A 15,212-nucleotide genomic window follows, 5' to 3' on the forward strand; every position below is an offset into this window, starting at 1 on the left:
AATGATACTGTGAAGAACGCTTAAAGTGGGAAAAGTACCACGAACATTGTTTTCGTTTAAGATTACACGCCTACAAGTGTTGAAATAAACTTGTTCCTGTTGTGTACGTCCCGTTAATTCCCTTCATTTTGAAATGTTACCCCCTCTTTCGCGTTAATTTCCTTTTTTGAGAAGTAATTTTTCCTTCAATTCGCGTTAATTTAAGTCGCGTTAATTTCAAATACCTTAATTAACACAAGCGTTAATTTCCTATAATAAGGTAGCTTATGTTTCTCTTGAAGTACGTATTGTAAGAATGTTGGATATAAGTCTAATGGGCGAGCAGTAAAACAATCACTTTGAACTACAATACATCGCTTTGGATTGAAAAAAAAAATGTGTTTAAGCTTTTTTTGTGCTATTTTTAGTTAAACGAAATTCCTCGAATAAGTGCCGCATCGGGACTGCGGCGCTTATTCGGGGGCGCGCTTATTCCATTAAATACGGTACTTTGACTAGAAATGGTGTGCTTTTATTTTGCACGTCAAATAATATTAAGACGAGGAATTCTAAATACCTTTTTTAAAGCATGCCCTGCCTTATGCTTTCAAAATTCCCAGCTTACGTATACATGGCATAAGCAGCACAGTCCACTCGTGGCAGCTGAGAACATCCACATCTTCCGCACAGTTGTCTAAAGTCGTGTCAAAAATGAATTCAAATAGAATGGGAGCTTCGAAATAAATTTTGATGTCTAACCGACTTAAATTCATTAGATACATCGTCGGTAGATATCATTCACACGTACAGTAAAAGGGGTTTGTAAAGGCTATTCTTTATCAGAGTACACAAATATGACGTTTCGGGTAGCAGTACCAGTTTCCAAGTTTCTGTGCGCGGTTACAGCGGGAGTAAAACATGTACAACTTCGATTCAACTTGTCGTAACCGACGTCACAACTTTGCAGTTTTGTCCCGTAGCAATCTCATAAAAGGAATAAAACCGTTTCTAGTATATCTTTATACCCTGATTAAGATCATAAGTATCATAGCATGTCATTTCGCTCCCTCGAATGGCTGACAGAACCCTCGCCTGCGATTCGGGTTCAATCTTCGAATTCACTATTTCGGGAGCGCGACTATAACCTTCATCACGGTGCTTACATGCATAGAGGTTTTATTTCTTAAATTGAAAATTGAATTCGATTAATTCAACTGCGACTTTTTTCGTATGTGCTTCGGCTACCAAAAGAAGATACTAAACGTTTTCCCATTAGTAGCCTGTATTTCGCGCGTTCACTTATAATTACTACTAACTCGCTCGGCCTGGGAAAAAGAAATAAAAGAAGCTCTTTGAAACCCGGGTTGAAATGAAGGTATTAGGGCCAGTACCTACAACCAAAAAAAACTATGGTATTCACAACAATATTAGAGTGTAAAAGAAGATCGTTGTGGCCAGAGGTAACGAGAGGTACAAAAAAAACATCTAAAATTAAATACAAATTTGCAATAACAGGTGAGTATGGAAACTGATCGATGTCATAATCATCTGTTTTGTTTTCGGTACAATTCACATGTGGGCCTTTTGATTGAAGCATTGTGGCGCATACTGCACGGAAATCTTTATAATCAGATCAAATAAGAGTCATTAAAACTGGAAATCCGTGCAGGAAATAACTTCAACAAACACAGGAAAAGGCGACCATGTGCTGGAATGTTTGAAAGTGTGAAGAAACTTTGAATTATAACAAGGCTTTTTGTGGTCTTGTGACTCGCAGATGTACGAACAGCTTTGTTTAAAAGCTTCACAAGTTGTTTTCGTTACTTCTCATCTGAACACCGTTCATGAGTTTTCAGGCTGAAAATCGACCAGCATTTTGAGGAAGAGAAGACACTGTTAGTCAAATAGCGTCCTTCAAAAGCAGAGCAATGGAAACCTCTTCGAGAAATGGCCAGAAAACGCCCAAGAGTTCAACGCCACACGAATTCTTCTCGCCAAGAACAAGCCCAACTCCAGAACAAGATGGTCTTTCAACGCCAGAAGACACGTCCCCTCAAAAGAGTCCAAGCTCTGCCAAAAGGCTTAAGAGTTTCTTCCAGGATTTACAGCGCGAATCACGCCATGCCTTGACCAACAAGAAAGCGAAGATAGTCCAATTATGGGAGGGAAGAAGATGGCGTCGCATGAGCGCGGAGGAAGTCGAGCCTTTCGCTGAAATGGAGGAAAAGGAATTGTTGAGCTACGGTGCGACGGAGCTGTACAATGCTAAACACGAGAACAACAACGATGGCCACAGTGCGGTGAACGGCGGAAAGACTGACCGTGTGGTGGAAAATCGAGCCTGATGTTGTGGTATCAATATGACAATTTATACATTGTTTGAATGTCTGTTTAACAGGCTTGTGTAACATCTTGAGACAGAAAGCTTATTAATAATAACTTATTTATTCGGTATATTCTTGTAACTGCTTGTCAGTTGTGTCAGCTTGCCGAATTGATCACTTTCAAATTTATATTATATAAAGTCGAATTGTGTAGATATATGATGATTTTACACATTAAACGATTTCGTTATGAATACTTCAACACTGGGAAGACGCGCGCTCATTTCTTTATATTCTAACAGCGTTTACCCAATCAAATAAAATACATTAGTTTAGCTTAAATGTGTGATACAATTGCAAGGAAAAAATAAGGATTTGACATAAAAATGGAAGCAGGGGGCTGGGTAAGAATCATCCTATGGCCTTGTTCCCACAATTTAAGTCAGTCGACGTGTGAAACCAAATAAATATTCAAGGAAATGTCAATACATGTAAAAAGTTTGGTTTAGCATGCTAACTGTGAACGCGTGCTATCATTTTTTCTTTGTTTTGATTGTGACTATTTGTATGCATTGCGGGCGTATTTTTTGTCAGCTTGGATGAAGGAAACTGTCACATACGCTTAAAACCAGGGGCGTCCAAGCTTAAGTACAGTGTTTTTTTTCAGATTGTTTTCAAGTTTATCTCCCTTGATGCAGTTACCTAATAGACCAATTTCGATATATTAAAATTCAGCCTAAAACAATAGACCTTAGGACGAGGCTCCGGGGACCAAACTATAGAGTTTGTGGGGTTTATTCCCCGGAGCCTCGTAGTGATGTCTATTGTTTTAGGCTGAATTTTAATATATCGAAATTGGGCTATTAAATATCCCACGGCTGTAAGTGGGCGGTCATTTAACTGTTCAAGTGCAAGAGCGGAGACTTGCCTACAATCCTGGCCAAGAGACCTTGGGTTATCGACAAAATGCCAACTTGTGACAAATTCTCTTCAAGTGTGAAGTTATTACAGTTTTAATATTGTAAAATTATCAATGAAAACAGGTCGATTATGTGTACATTTATTGAAACGGATAAAAACTGCCCATAACACTCTCAGGAGACCACTCTGTCAATTAAATAGCAGCAAAAAGACGATAAATAACGATTACAAAACAAACGCATCCTTTGAGGTAAAATGTCCGCTGCTTTTGTCTTTGAACTGTATCCAATCCAATATACAGACAATCTGCCCAAACTGAGAATAGACTGAAATGTTTATTTACACTTGCTTGAAATTTACAAAAGTTGCTTTGCTCGTCTTTTACTTGTTTTCTTCACAATGGAGAAAATCCAATCAACTGTTAACAGGCTGGCATCGGCCTGTTGAGAGAACAACAACAACGAAACTGTGTCAGGACAATTCAAACATTGATTTTCCCAAGTTTGTGTATAAAAATATCACTTGACCATACGGAAAACGGTTTAAGGTTAAATGGAATTTCTGAGAATTTTTGGCAAATGATCTTAAATTCAATTTAACGATCGAAAGCCATTTTCGATATCAATGGCGGATTTTACCGCGAAAGGGTCATTTACGAAAAGGGGAAAGCGCGCCAAAAAAGATAGCGCAAAAACTGAGGCGAGGAGAGGGAAGGGGAGTTAAGCAATGGCTGCAATGCTTACCTTTGGAAGTTAGCCTTTGCCGTTGCCAATTTAGGACGAATTAGAAATGTCACCACGACTTCTGCAACCTGCGGCCAAGAGGAACAACGGTCAGTTCTGACTTAACAAATGTAACACCCGCGAAAACTCGAGAGTATTAAGACAGTTGTCAAATTTTCGTCACGTTACTTAGACGACTATATACTCTGAGGAAAATCGCAGGCTCAGTCAAATTTACTAGCCGAGATTTACATCAAGAAAGATATACATGTTAACTTTTGTAACAGCAAAACTCTATAAGTCTCTTGGTTAAACTCGGCTACAAAAACAACGTAAGCATTCTTCATGGAGGCAATTGGCTCCGAAGAGCTAAATGCTTCTTCTCAAAGGAACGTCGGGGTGGCGCCCCGAGAAGGCGGGGGGGGGGGGGGGGAGATACGAGATAGGGTATCAGGGTGCCTACCGAAAGGTGTAGCTTTACTTACTTTGTCCGGTGCGTCCTCATGAACACAGTGTCCACATCGGGGTAGCACTTGCATCTGGAATTTACCTTCAAATGAACAAGAAAAAGGTCGTTTTATCATCAAATTAAAAACAAGAGCGTTGCAAAGCACTTTGATTCCTTCGCAGCCGTTATCTGCAGCGGCTGATCCAGAAAATTCTAAGGGGGGGGGGGGGGGTTGGCGAGAGCGCAACCTCGTCCATACCCACAACACAACACTGATTGCACAATGCCTCTCGTTTAAACTCTCTTTAGTTGCATTTGTTTGAAAAGACAAATCCAAGGAAAAATTCCCCCCTCCCCTCCTCCCAGTCCTCCAAACTCGCCCGTGATTTGGGCTATAACTACCTACCTTGCATTTGGCCAATGGTCAACTCTCTGTCCAGACGATCAACTCCTGGAAGAAAAAAATGTTTAAATTGTAACTGGCGTCTTTGGCGTGATAAAACCTAGCCAGTATACTAAAATGGCAAGAGGTTAACAGATCTATGCAATGTGACGAGCGAGGACGTTTAAACGAGAACGTTTACTGTTTTTGCTGTCGTCGATGTCGGTATTATCGTTCGGTGACAATTATTCTGGGACTTTGATTTAACTGGCCGCTCAAAAGGTGGTGGCTTCCTTATAGGTTGCCGCTTAATACACTCTTTTTTTTAAAAATACAGTTTTTCCGACCCAGGCTGAATATTCTTATTTTTCTGCCGATTTTAGGCTGAAAATATTCTTAGTAAACATTCTTAGAAAAATTAATACCGTTTGACATTTCCGTTTTAGCAAGTATTGGGTAATCAATTACAAGTGTTTGGTGTCGCGTTACATTGTGCGCATGTACCATTGCTTTCGTTGCAGCCTGGCCGTTTTGGCTTTAAACAAAGCATTCCTCACAGAGATAAAGTGACGGAAATGAAAATACGGTATTTACCTGAATTTTTTTTCAACTAAAAACTATATTCTTTTCAAAATCCCAGCCTCGGGTTTATTCTTGAAATATTCTTATAAACTAGATATTCTTACTAGTAGTAATCAGAGATCAGGGGAGTGCGTTCGACCTATAGGTAAAATAGACCCAAGGTAAGCAGGCAGTGGCAAAAAAACCGACATGGTAGGCCTACTTGTAGTATGCCTTATGTCAAAGTTAGTTACTATGCTTCAGTACCGAACCAAACGCGAGGAGAATAAGTGTGAGAAAGATTGTGTGACGAGCCAAAAGAACATAGAATGAATGAAATATTATGTACACAAAAATAATTATTTATTTCACTTAACCTGTTATCGTTTGGCACTATCGTTTTCCACAAACTTCTGGAAATAGTTTTACTTCGATTTAAAATTCCACAGACATAATTCACACAGTGATCCACTACACGCATAATACATTCACACAACGATTTCCTCGTCAATAACGATATATCACAAATTCAAAGAAATGATAAAACAATTTCGATCCGTATTATACCCACTCTCGATGCATTTAATTCTAACAATTTGTAGTTTTGTGCAACATATAATAATTGCAGGAAAATACGCTGGTTTACCTACGAACGAACTCCGTACGAAACTACGCATCGACTTACTCGATTTCCACTCTTTTTATGACGTTCGGTGGCTGAAGACAACTCTGCTACCTTGGATGATAACCTTCTAATGTTCTCCATGACATCTTTGGCAAAATTACAATTTTGACAACACGTTTTAACCCTTTTTTTCAAGCAAAATAATGTTTCTAAGCTGCGTTTGGGACGCCATCTTGTTTTACATGAAATCGAGGCCATCTGTGGCTACCAGTTTCCCGGCTGAGAATTGCCCCTGCAAAAATCAATCAGGGCGGCCAATCTGGCGTCCATACATCTGCGCGCGCATTAAGGCTCGATTCATTCCGCATAACAGTACACAGGCATACCAACTCAAAACTGACAAAAGACACAGGACGCAAAAACAAAATTAGGCTTGTGCTCTCCTTCGTCGAACGCAATAAACTAGATTCTTATAAAATAAAAAGAGTATAGGCGCTCGGCTGTATGGTCTATTAAAAGGCTCCTTCCCAAACTATTTTACCTGCAAGGATGAGAAGTTTCGGAACAGGGCAAGACAGGAACAAAGTAGACAAATCTTTAAACCACCCTACAAAGTAATAAAATAATATAAGTTCAATATTTTTACACGCCACGAATGAAGCACACGCGTTGTGCTGTATGATGTAGAGAACACACTCTAATAAGAAACAGATATATGCATAAATCTAAACTTTACGAATCACGAACCTTGCCAGAATTGATCTGTTTTGGACAAGTCAATCCTCCATGTGAATCTCTCTTTGTCTTCCTTTAAGACAAAATCAATGTAATCTTTCTAAGAGAACTCTAGTGAGCTATTTTGTACTAGTATCTAGAAATGGCAGCCCAAAAGTTTCCATGCATTGTTCAAACCCGGGGGGGGGGGGGGGGGGGTACTCCTTGGAATTTTTGGTGGGGGTGTGCCGCCCGCATCTCCAAATCCAGACCCAATTTCAGACCAAAAAATGTTATTTTCCACACCCGTTTTCAGACCTGGCCTCAAAAATCCATACCCGTTTTCAGACCTGACCTTGAAATGAACGCTGAACGGAAGTCAACGTAAAAAGGATGAATAGGTAAAATTTAGCTGAAATGATATATTTTATCTATTTCTCTTTGTCTCTCACCAGTTACTCGCTCCGGTTGCTGGGAAGAAAAATAAGTTTATGAGCTTTCGTGAACGTTCCCCAGATAACAATACCCAATTTCAGACCAAAATTTTCAAAATCTATACCCGTTTTCAGACCAAAACGGCTCAAAAACCATACCCTTTGGGGCGGCACATACCTATATACCTTATATAGGGGAGTACCCCCCCCCCCCCGGGTGTTCAAATAACATAATCTAACGCTACAAAATTAGTCTGGTTTCTGGTGGTTTGGCAGTATAAGCCAATTGTTAGTGTCGGTTTGCGGTACATTCCTTTTTATCTGGCGGTTTCCGGTCAAGAAATTATGGTGGTTTCGGTCTTTAGGAGAAAACGAAAGCTTTTTGCGGTCTAGCAAGTAAATATGGCGGTTTGCGGAATGTACGACCCCCTATAATAGACCCTCATTATATTGTTTGTGCCTTCAGTAAAATGCCAGACAAGGTAATTCTGGAGGTGTTGAGAAAACTTGACTGCCTCTGTTTAGAAATTGTTTCCATGGATTTGTAGATGATTTAGCAAGAAGAGTGGCTGTGCTTACCTCCTGCTGAATATCATGAATTTCTCCATCTACTATCGCTGCACTTGTGTTGGTTGTTGTTGTCTCTTCTGATTCTTCACTTATTGTATCACACGAGTGTGATGGGGAAGGAGAAGCAGACGACTTTCTGTCTGTTTGAGTGTCACCTTTGTTGCTACATTTTTTTAAGAAAAAAATAATGACACTGATCATGATGTGTATTAACCACCTTCATAAGGTGTTTGCAGACTTAAAGCTCAACAAACGTTCTTTTCCAGGTTATATCCCTTGGATAAATGGAGTTGTTCGCATCAATTCACACTGCGTAGTAGAAATCTCGACATCAATGAGCTGGACTTTGACATTGAAAGAGAACTTGCAGGACTTTAGATTTTGATATTCATTTTTTTTTAACTGGAATTTTATTATTCAATTATTATGATAATTTATTATATATGAAGAGAGAATAATGTGAATAGAATTTTTATATGAAATAATAATGATTTAAACGAAAATTGGGTTTTATGGGCAAGGGTATGTAAAAAGTTATATGTTTTGTAAATAATTCACCTCAATCTTTTATATTATAACTTGTGTACATAGAAGCTTAGAGCATATAAAAGCTTTCAGAGTGTTATAACGTAGGTTAAGGCTATTGACTTGTTAACTGATTTTTTTATTTAGTAACAGAAGTTTTCATTTTTTTCTATCATGGTGATAAGCTTACACTTAGCACGTTGGACCATTGATCTGGGTTCAAGCACTGGCTGCGTCGTTGTGTAGCATTTTTGAGATCAGGACATGTTACTCACAGTGCCAGCTCGCACCACTTTACACCACCCAGTTGTTCAAATAAAAGATAAATACACTGTAGATGCTTCTCACCAAACGAATCTCTGTCCAGTGGATAGCATTGTTTGTTTTGTTAACACTTTCAGTTATCGACTGGGTGGAGATTTATCCACAGGAGAGTGTTATCACCCTTTAGTTCACAAAAAGAGTCAGAAGCACAAATTGGTATCGAGAGTTACCTAACTAACTGTCCAACCATGGATATTCTTGCTGACTCCACATTATGTACTTGACCACTGCGAATACTGAAGTTAAGACAACACAGGAATAAATCAAATTTTGGCGAACTTATTTCAAATAGTTAAAAAATAACAGATATAGAGGATAATACATGGTTGCGTGGAGATATGAAATTTATCTTCGAGTGTTCAAATCGATAGCTCACGAGTGAGCGCAGCGAACGAGTGAGATATCAGTTTTGAACACGAGAAGATAAATTTCATATATCCAAGCAACCATGTATTATTCTGTTTATTATATAAACCTACTAATAACGATGTTTTTTACGATTTTCCGAAGAATTCCGACCATTTTCCGAAGATTTCCGAAAATTTTCAAAATGTTGCCCGAAGGTTGTACGAATGATTCCGAACATTTTCCGAAAATTTCCGAAGTTTTCCGAAGATTGCTGAAGGAAGATCCGAAGATGTTTCGACTTAATATCGATTTACTTTGGCTCATTGAGCATTAAAACATGGCACCTCTGCGAGCTGATTGGTCAAAATGATATCACACATCATTGTGTGGATATCATTTTTATCAACACATGTGTAATACCATTTTTCTCGATTTGCTACCACTCGCTAAACCACTGCAGTTTATATAATAACATGGGTTCATTGACTAACAAATGTTACATGGTAAATTTTCTTTTATAGCATCCAAGTTTCATGCAATTGTATTGCTAGCATGTGTTGCACAAGAAATATCCTGAGGAGTGTCAGACACAGCTGGCATTCAGTTGGTTCCAAACAGGCTTTTAGCCAGGTGGGAGTCCAGGAGTCCTATGGACGGCCACTTTTCAGAGAAAATTAATATGAATAACTGTATACAGAGGCTTTTTTTAGCAAATTTAGAAATCTTTAGATACCTTTCCACTCATAACTGCAGAAAAACACGTTGTATACTCCTTAGGCCCTCCTATGGGGACAAAGTCAGGCCTTAGAAAAATTTTGGACTCCCACTATTTAAATCCTGGCTAAAAGCCTGGTTCCAAATTAGCTATAGTCATTGCATGAGTCGACTTGCAATTCTAGCTTTCTGTATCAATACATCTCTGTACATACCTCCATTCTATACCTTCCTCTAGTGAATTAAATGAAGATGGTCTACTCCTGAGAAACGACTGCATTGAAGACAAAGCTTCCATTGCTGTACCTGAATACCAATACAAAGCTAAACTTCATTGCAAAATTATAGCCAGTTACTCACTTTTAGTGTTTCCCTATTCTATTCCCTATTCCAATAGTTTCTGATTCATTTCCTTTTATCGATGCTGTCTTAGGCCATTCTTACAGTACCTGATGCCCACACATTTGTAGATTTGAAACTCTCTCCCACACTTATGTTTACCTTAAGAAACCAAGACTAATGCATACATAGTCCTTTTTGTTTTTTTTTTTTCTGATAAAGAGTCGTTTATGATAATTGTAAATGATGCTTTACCTTCCACTACATCAATTACTGCCAGTCCAACCAGGGAGGGTAATAGTCTCTGTACTCCTACATGGACTGCAATAGCCCCACCCATGCTGAGAAAAGGTAAATATAACAGTAGTTAACATAATTTCTTTTCACAGAAAGGATGTACATGTTAGTCAAATCTACATTTTTAATTAGTAGCTTTAAAAGAACCTAGTGAACAGTGAAAAATGTTCCTCCTGAAAGTCATATATAGTGGTGATCCAAACTTAAATATGCATAAAAGAAAGGCCTGAAATCAAAGGTGGTGTTCTGGATTGTGAAACTACCTGACTCAAAAGGATAGGTGTCTAAGCCTCCTGCCCCCTCCCCTTTCCCACTCCGCTAAGGCATCTGCTGTGGATTTACCACTGATATAATAACCTGTATCTTAAAAAACTGTGTACATTCAAAAACTCAATAATGTAATGTTTGTTATAATGTAATTAATTTATTTACACATATTACCTGTGTCCAATCATTAGTATAGATGGTGGGGAATCTCCATACATCTCTTTTATGATGTCCCCAACATCTCTAGAAGTGAGAAATAACAAAATAAAAGGTTAAATTTTTCATTTTCTTTACCACATGGATATTCCGTACTAATGATTCCCTGATGTGGAGCAGGGCCCGGGATGGGACAATGGTGAGAGCACTTGCCTCCCACCATTGTGGCCTCTACCTCTTTCAGCAAGGTTGTCGTGGCCCAGGTTGACATTCGAATCAGGACCCGGTGTCATACATGTATATACAATGACATGGAGTGTACTTCGCAGACGTTCGGTCAAACGAAATTACGTGCTATTACTCTTATAACAAGATACGATACCACAAACGGTGTTTACAATCACTAGCGTCTTCTGGAGATGTAGGAAGGATTTGACTTTCCATTGAACTCCTTTGGCACGATAAGCTTTGAAACAGCAACAAAAAATGACTTCAATTTAGCCCTTCGAACGTCGCCTCACAATGTTGAAGACCGCCATCTTGAAAATGTGTAACAATAACACACCGCAGTCGTAGGCCGCACACCACCTGGTTCATTATGGTAAACATTTAACTATTTGCAAACTGATATTTAAGTTTAATTTGGTTGAAGGTGTTGAAACTCTTCATGTGTGTTTAGGGAAATTGCTATCAATTATTTTATTATTAATAATTAATAACAAAATCTCTCTGTTCCAAGCAATTTATAACAAAGAACTTACTTTGATAAAGTATCAGCTGATAAATCTGAGTCATCTTCTGTGGTTGTGTTTCCTATAGTGTACAAAACAAATTACAAAGGAACAAGTACTGTACATGTATGCATGTAAGAGACAGGTGTATTGCAGCAAAACAACTGTTGGTCGTCTATACTGCTTCTGCAACACATACATCTTTATGGCATTTTTTCAATTTCTTTCCCAAGTTAGCCCTGGCCTTTTAATCTTCCCCACCTGGCCCAGGTCATGGATGGATAACCAGGGTTGGAAATTAGCGCTCGCCCGCTCGCCCAGGCGAGTGTGAAAACTGTCGGGCGAGTACAAATCACAGAACACTCGCCCGGTTTGGCGAGTACGATTTTCATATCCAGAATATATTATTCAAAATAAGCGTAACTTTTTACCTTCCACTTTAAAATAATCTACACTGTTCACAAGCCGATAGCCTACCAACATTTTGAAATCTCCAACAATGACAACTAAGCTGGTTCGCGTTCGTAAACAGTCAAAAATGGCTTCTGCTTGGTGATTGTTACATGATGGACGTAGTTGTACAAAGTAATACCTCTGGTCATAAATACCGTTGACTCGTCCACCGAGCCTCGAACGCTGCAAGACGGCCATTTCCCGCTGCTTTTACTGTACAATTTCGACACTTAAATTGCAAACTACAGGAATTTGGGAATAGGTATCAATAAAAATGCGTTTGAAGTAAGTGTTTGTGTTTTTATTTTGGAGTTAGGATCTATTTTAGGATATTTTTTCATTAAAGAAATAGGTTGCAGTCTGTATCGCGATCGACCACCACGGTGACACGCACGGTGAACATTTTATAATTCGTTGGGGGAGGGGGGCTTTTTTTTTTACTAAAGGAGACTGGGCGAGTGAAAACTGACCTGGGCGAGTGCAATTCAAAGGTCACTCGCCCAGATGGCGAGTGCTCCGAAATTTTAGTTTCCAATCCTGATAACGCTATCCATCCAGAGCTCAGCTGTTCAAAGGGTCAATAATGTTTTGCACCTAACAAATCGCTATCCTATGGATAAGTGTTGACAAAACAAACTACACTATCCACTAGAGAGTGATTTATCCAGTGGATAGCATTATACACCCTTTAAACAACTGGGGCTGTCCACTAGATAGCACAGTTTGTTTTGTCAACGCCTATCCACTGCCACTGGACAGGTTATATTCAAGTTATCCACCCTTTGAAAAACTCGGGCCTGCAGATGGATATGAGCACATCATGAAACAAGTCTCTTTCTCATATAAAAGAAAACAGCCAAGGTATACTTAATATTTGGTAATTAGTGTTACCAAAAGTGTCTTTAATGAAACCCATGCACTCACCATGTCCTCTAAGGTCTATTGCCAGAACTTGACAGTGACATATTCCTGTGATTGATTTCTGAAACAAGAACAAAAATGCATCACTGGCAGAAATAGAAATGATCTCAGGATAAATTGGCCACCACTGATGTGTGTTCAAGGAAGCAGAGTGGTGTAAGGGTTTCTGCAATTACCAAGCAAATATGTAACATAACTTGGATCAATTTAGGTTTCTGGGAAACTGCTCACCTACCCCCTCCCCAAACCTAACATTAACCCTTACTTATCGCTTTGGGCAAAATGTTAGGTTTGGGGAGGGGTAGGTGAGCAGTTTCCCAGAAACCTAAATTGATCCCATAACTTTTTATGTATGTCTTACTATAACAGTGGTTAATAAGTGTATAACAAGTAACAGATCCAGTAGCAGATACAGACCATCAGCTAAACTGATGGTTGGCCCTATCATTGAGGCCCTGGAATAAGGAATAAGGAGGAGGCCCACTCTCAAAAATAGTTTTTCTCGGTCCTTTAGGCCACTATTTGGCCAGAAAATAAGGTGAGCCCCTCCCCTAGATCCGCACTGATAGCATTACTGATGGAATATTCTTTAATCAGGCACCTGTGTAGTTTTCCGAGCGCGCGCGAGATCATGAGAAGACCATGCGAGGAAAAAATCAAGTTTTTTCCTCGCGTGGCCGTCCCCCACCTTTCGCGCATCCTATACATGCGCTCGAAAAATCTGCACCGGCACCTGCTACACAGGCTATTTAATCTTATGATTGAGTGACTATAGATTACGGAAACCGATTCTACACTTTGTTTGACTGATCGGAGGTATTACACAGGGTTGCAATCTATAGTAAGGTAATGTCATAATAATCAGTATAAAATTTTAAAACTCCACTCTCAGACATCTTGTGGGTGTTGGAAGTGACTCGGAGATGCCTAATGGGCTTATTGGGCTACAAAAGTTGTAGGGACAAAAAATAACTGTGGGTTTCTTCAGGGCCAGTAAGAATTGGAGATACAGGAATTCTTCAGGAGGAATAAGTGAAAAGTAATGGAATTATTTAGGGTAAAACCCAGCAATCCCTTGGAATTCTTCAGGGAAAACACTTTTCTTGTGTTATTCTTGAGGGGTTAGCACATTTTCCAATGGATTTCTTTAGGAGTTTAAGACATTTCCAGTGGATTTCTTTAGGAGCTAACTGAAGACATTTTCAACGGCTTTGGTTTGGGGTAAGAATGAAAGACCTGTCCTTAACAGGGGGAGGGGGGAGGAGGAGGGCATTAAATGCAATAGCTTAAGGAGAAACATTTGTTTTATTTTCAGAATAACACTTTACACACCTTTGGATAAAACTTATACAAAGTTACTATAAACCAAATGCTTCAGGTGCTTCCTTAACTATCACCACAATGATTTCTAACTTACTGTAAAGACAGACCAAGACAAAGCAGAATGTCCTCCACCATGAAGTAACAATAATAACGGTCCAGCGTCTCCAGCCTGATAAACTCTAAATTTCTAATCATGCAAGACAGTGGCAAGTCAAGGAAATATTCAATATCATGTACATTTTGGAATCTTCCATTTCTCTTCTCATCTTATTAAACCTAATGTTTATCTCATTAAGGTCAGTGGTTTAGTCTACAGATAGAGGTCATCTTGAGACTTGAGGTCCCTGATCGGGGTCACTGTGTTGCGTTCTTGGGCATGATGATAATGATGATGACGATGAAATGTTAAACCAAACTTGCACGTTCACGTAGGGCCATTCCATTTTATATCCACACCCCCCCCCCTGTTGACGAGGTAAGTCAACATTTACCCCCTAAGAAAAAAAGATCAAAGTGCCGACATGATGCCCCCCTCAGAAAAACCCGATTTTTTCTTAACCCCATCAGAAAAAAGACGACTTTTTGCTCATTTTTACTTACCCCCTCAGAAAGAATCAAAAGTGCCGACAAATTTTAGACCTCTTAAGAAAAATTCGTTAACGGGGGGGGGGGGGGGGGTGTGAATTTTTTTTGGAATGGCCCGTACCCGGCCCAGGAGCAAGTATAAAATTGTGAGTGCCGGAAAGCTGTTTACATTGAATATTATTCCCAGCTTCCCCATTAAAACGTTCTTGTTCTAATAAAAGCTCATAATTAAAGAAAGGATACATTTTTATCGTTTACACAAACATCTTTAGAACTCTCAAAGTAGTCTTCCCATGACAGAGGAGAGTAATCTCGTTTTCGCCGCATATTTCCTCCAGCAGTTCTGTTGGTGAGTGAAACGTTTCATCAAATGGCTCAAAGACACAATTAATCGAATCTCTCTCTACTCTTACCCGTGAGTTTTCCCTGGTCGCCTCGGAACAGAAGGTAATCCGCCATACTTGTTTTTGAACGCTTCTTTCTGAAGTTCCGACATCTTGGATTTTTTTCTAATGTACATGTTTATCGCGGGCTCATACTTTTCACGGC

General features: G+C 39.3%; 2 protein-coding genes across 2 annotated transcripts; one reads left to right on the forward strand and one right to left on the reverse strand.

Annotated features, from left to right (window-relative positions):
- The first annotated feature begins 1,804 nt into the window (after positions 1 to 1,804).
- LOC144653800 (uncharacterized) lies at positions 1,805 to 2,574 on the forward strand. Its single transcript, XM_078513903.1, has one exon. The coding sequence runs from the start codon at positions 1,908 to 1,910 to the stop codon at positions 2,322 to 2,324; it is 417 nt and encodes a 138-aa protein (XP_078370029.1). The 5' UTR covers positions 1,805 to 1,907; the 3' UTR covers positions 2,325 to 2,574.
- Positions 2,575 to 3,347: 773 nt separating this feature from the next.
- On the reverse strand, positions 3,348 to 15,193 carry LOC144653760 (protein phosphatase methylesterase 1-like). Its single transcript, XM_078513860.1, has 16 exons — positions 15,077 to 15,193; positions 14,907 to 15,006; positions 14,173 to 14,265; positions 12,759 to 12,816; positions 11,412 to 11,463; positions 10,669 to 10,737; positions 10,186 to 10,271; positions 9,807 to 9,897; positions 8,700 to 8,765; positions 7,690 to 7,843; positions 6,710 to 6,770; positions 6,504 to 6,569; positions 4,801 to 4,845; positions 4,432 to 4,496; positions 3,968 to 4,035; positions 3,348 to 3,664 (listed from the first exon to the last, which is right to left on the reverse strand). Exons 1-16 carry the CDS (start codon positions 15,181 to 15,183, stop codon positions 3,646 to 3,648), a joined length of 1,200 nt encoding a protein of 399 aa, XP_078369986.1. The 5' UTR covers positions 15,184 to 15,193; the 3' UTR covers positions 3,348 to 3,645.
- Positions 15,194 to 15,212: the final 19 nt, after the last annotated feature.

The sequence above is a fragment of the Oculina patagonica genome, chromosome 5 (genome assembly GCF_052425735.1).
Source record: "Oculina patagonica isolate OP01 chromosome 5, crgOcupat, whole genome shotgun sequence".
NCBI classification, from domain to species: Eukaryota; Metazoa; Cnidaria; class Anthozoa; order Scleractinia; family Oculinidae; genus Oculina; species Oculina patagonica.

Excerpts from the sequence above, each read along its gene's own strand:
- LOC144653800 (XM_078513903.1), top strand. The coding sequence starts at position 1,908 with ATGGAAACCTCTTCGAGAAATGGCCAGAAAACGCCCAAGAGTTCAACG.
- LOC144653760 (XM_078513860.1), bottom strand. The coding sequence starts at position 15,183 with ATGTACATTAGAAAAAAATCCAAGATGTCGGAACTTCAGAAAGAAGCG. Across the intron at positions 15,007-15,076 it reads CGACCAGGGAAAACTCACGG|AACTGCTGGAGGAAATATGC; the intron begins GTAAGAGTAGAG and ends ACTCACCAACAG. Across the intron at positions 12,817-14,172 it reads TGTCTTGGTCTGTCTTTACA|AAATCAATCACAGGAATATG; the intron begins GTAAGTTAGAAA and ends TTCTTGTTTCAG.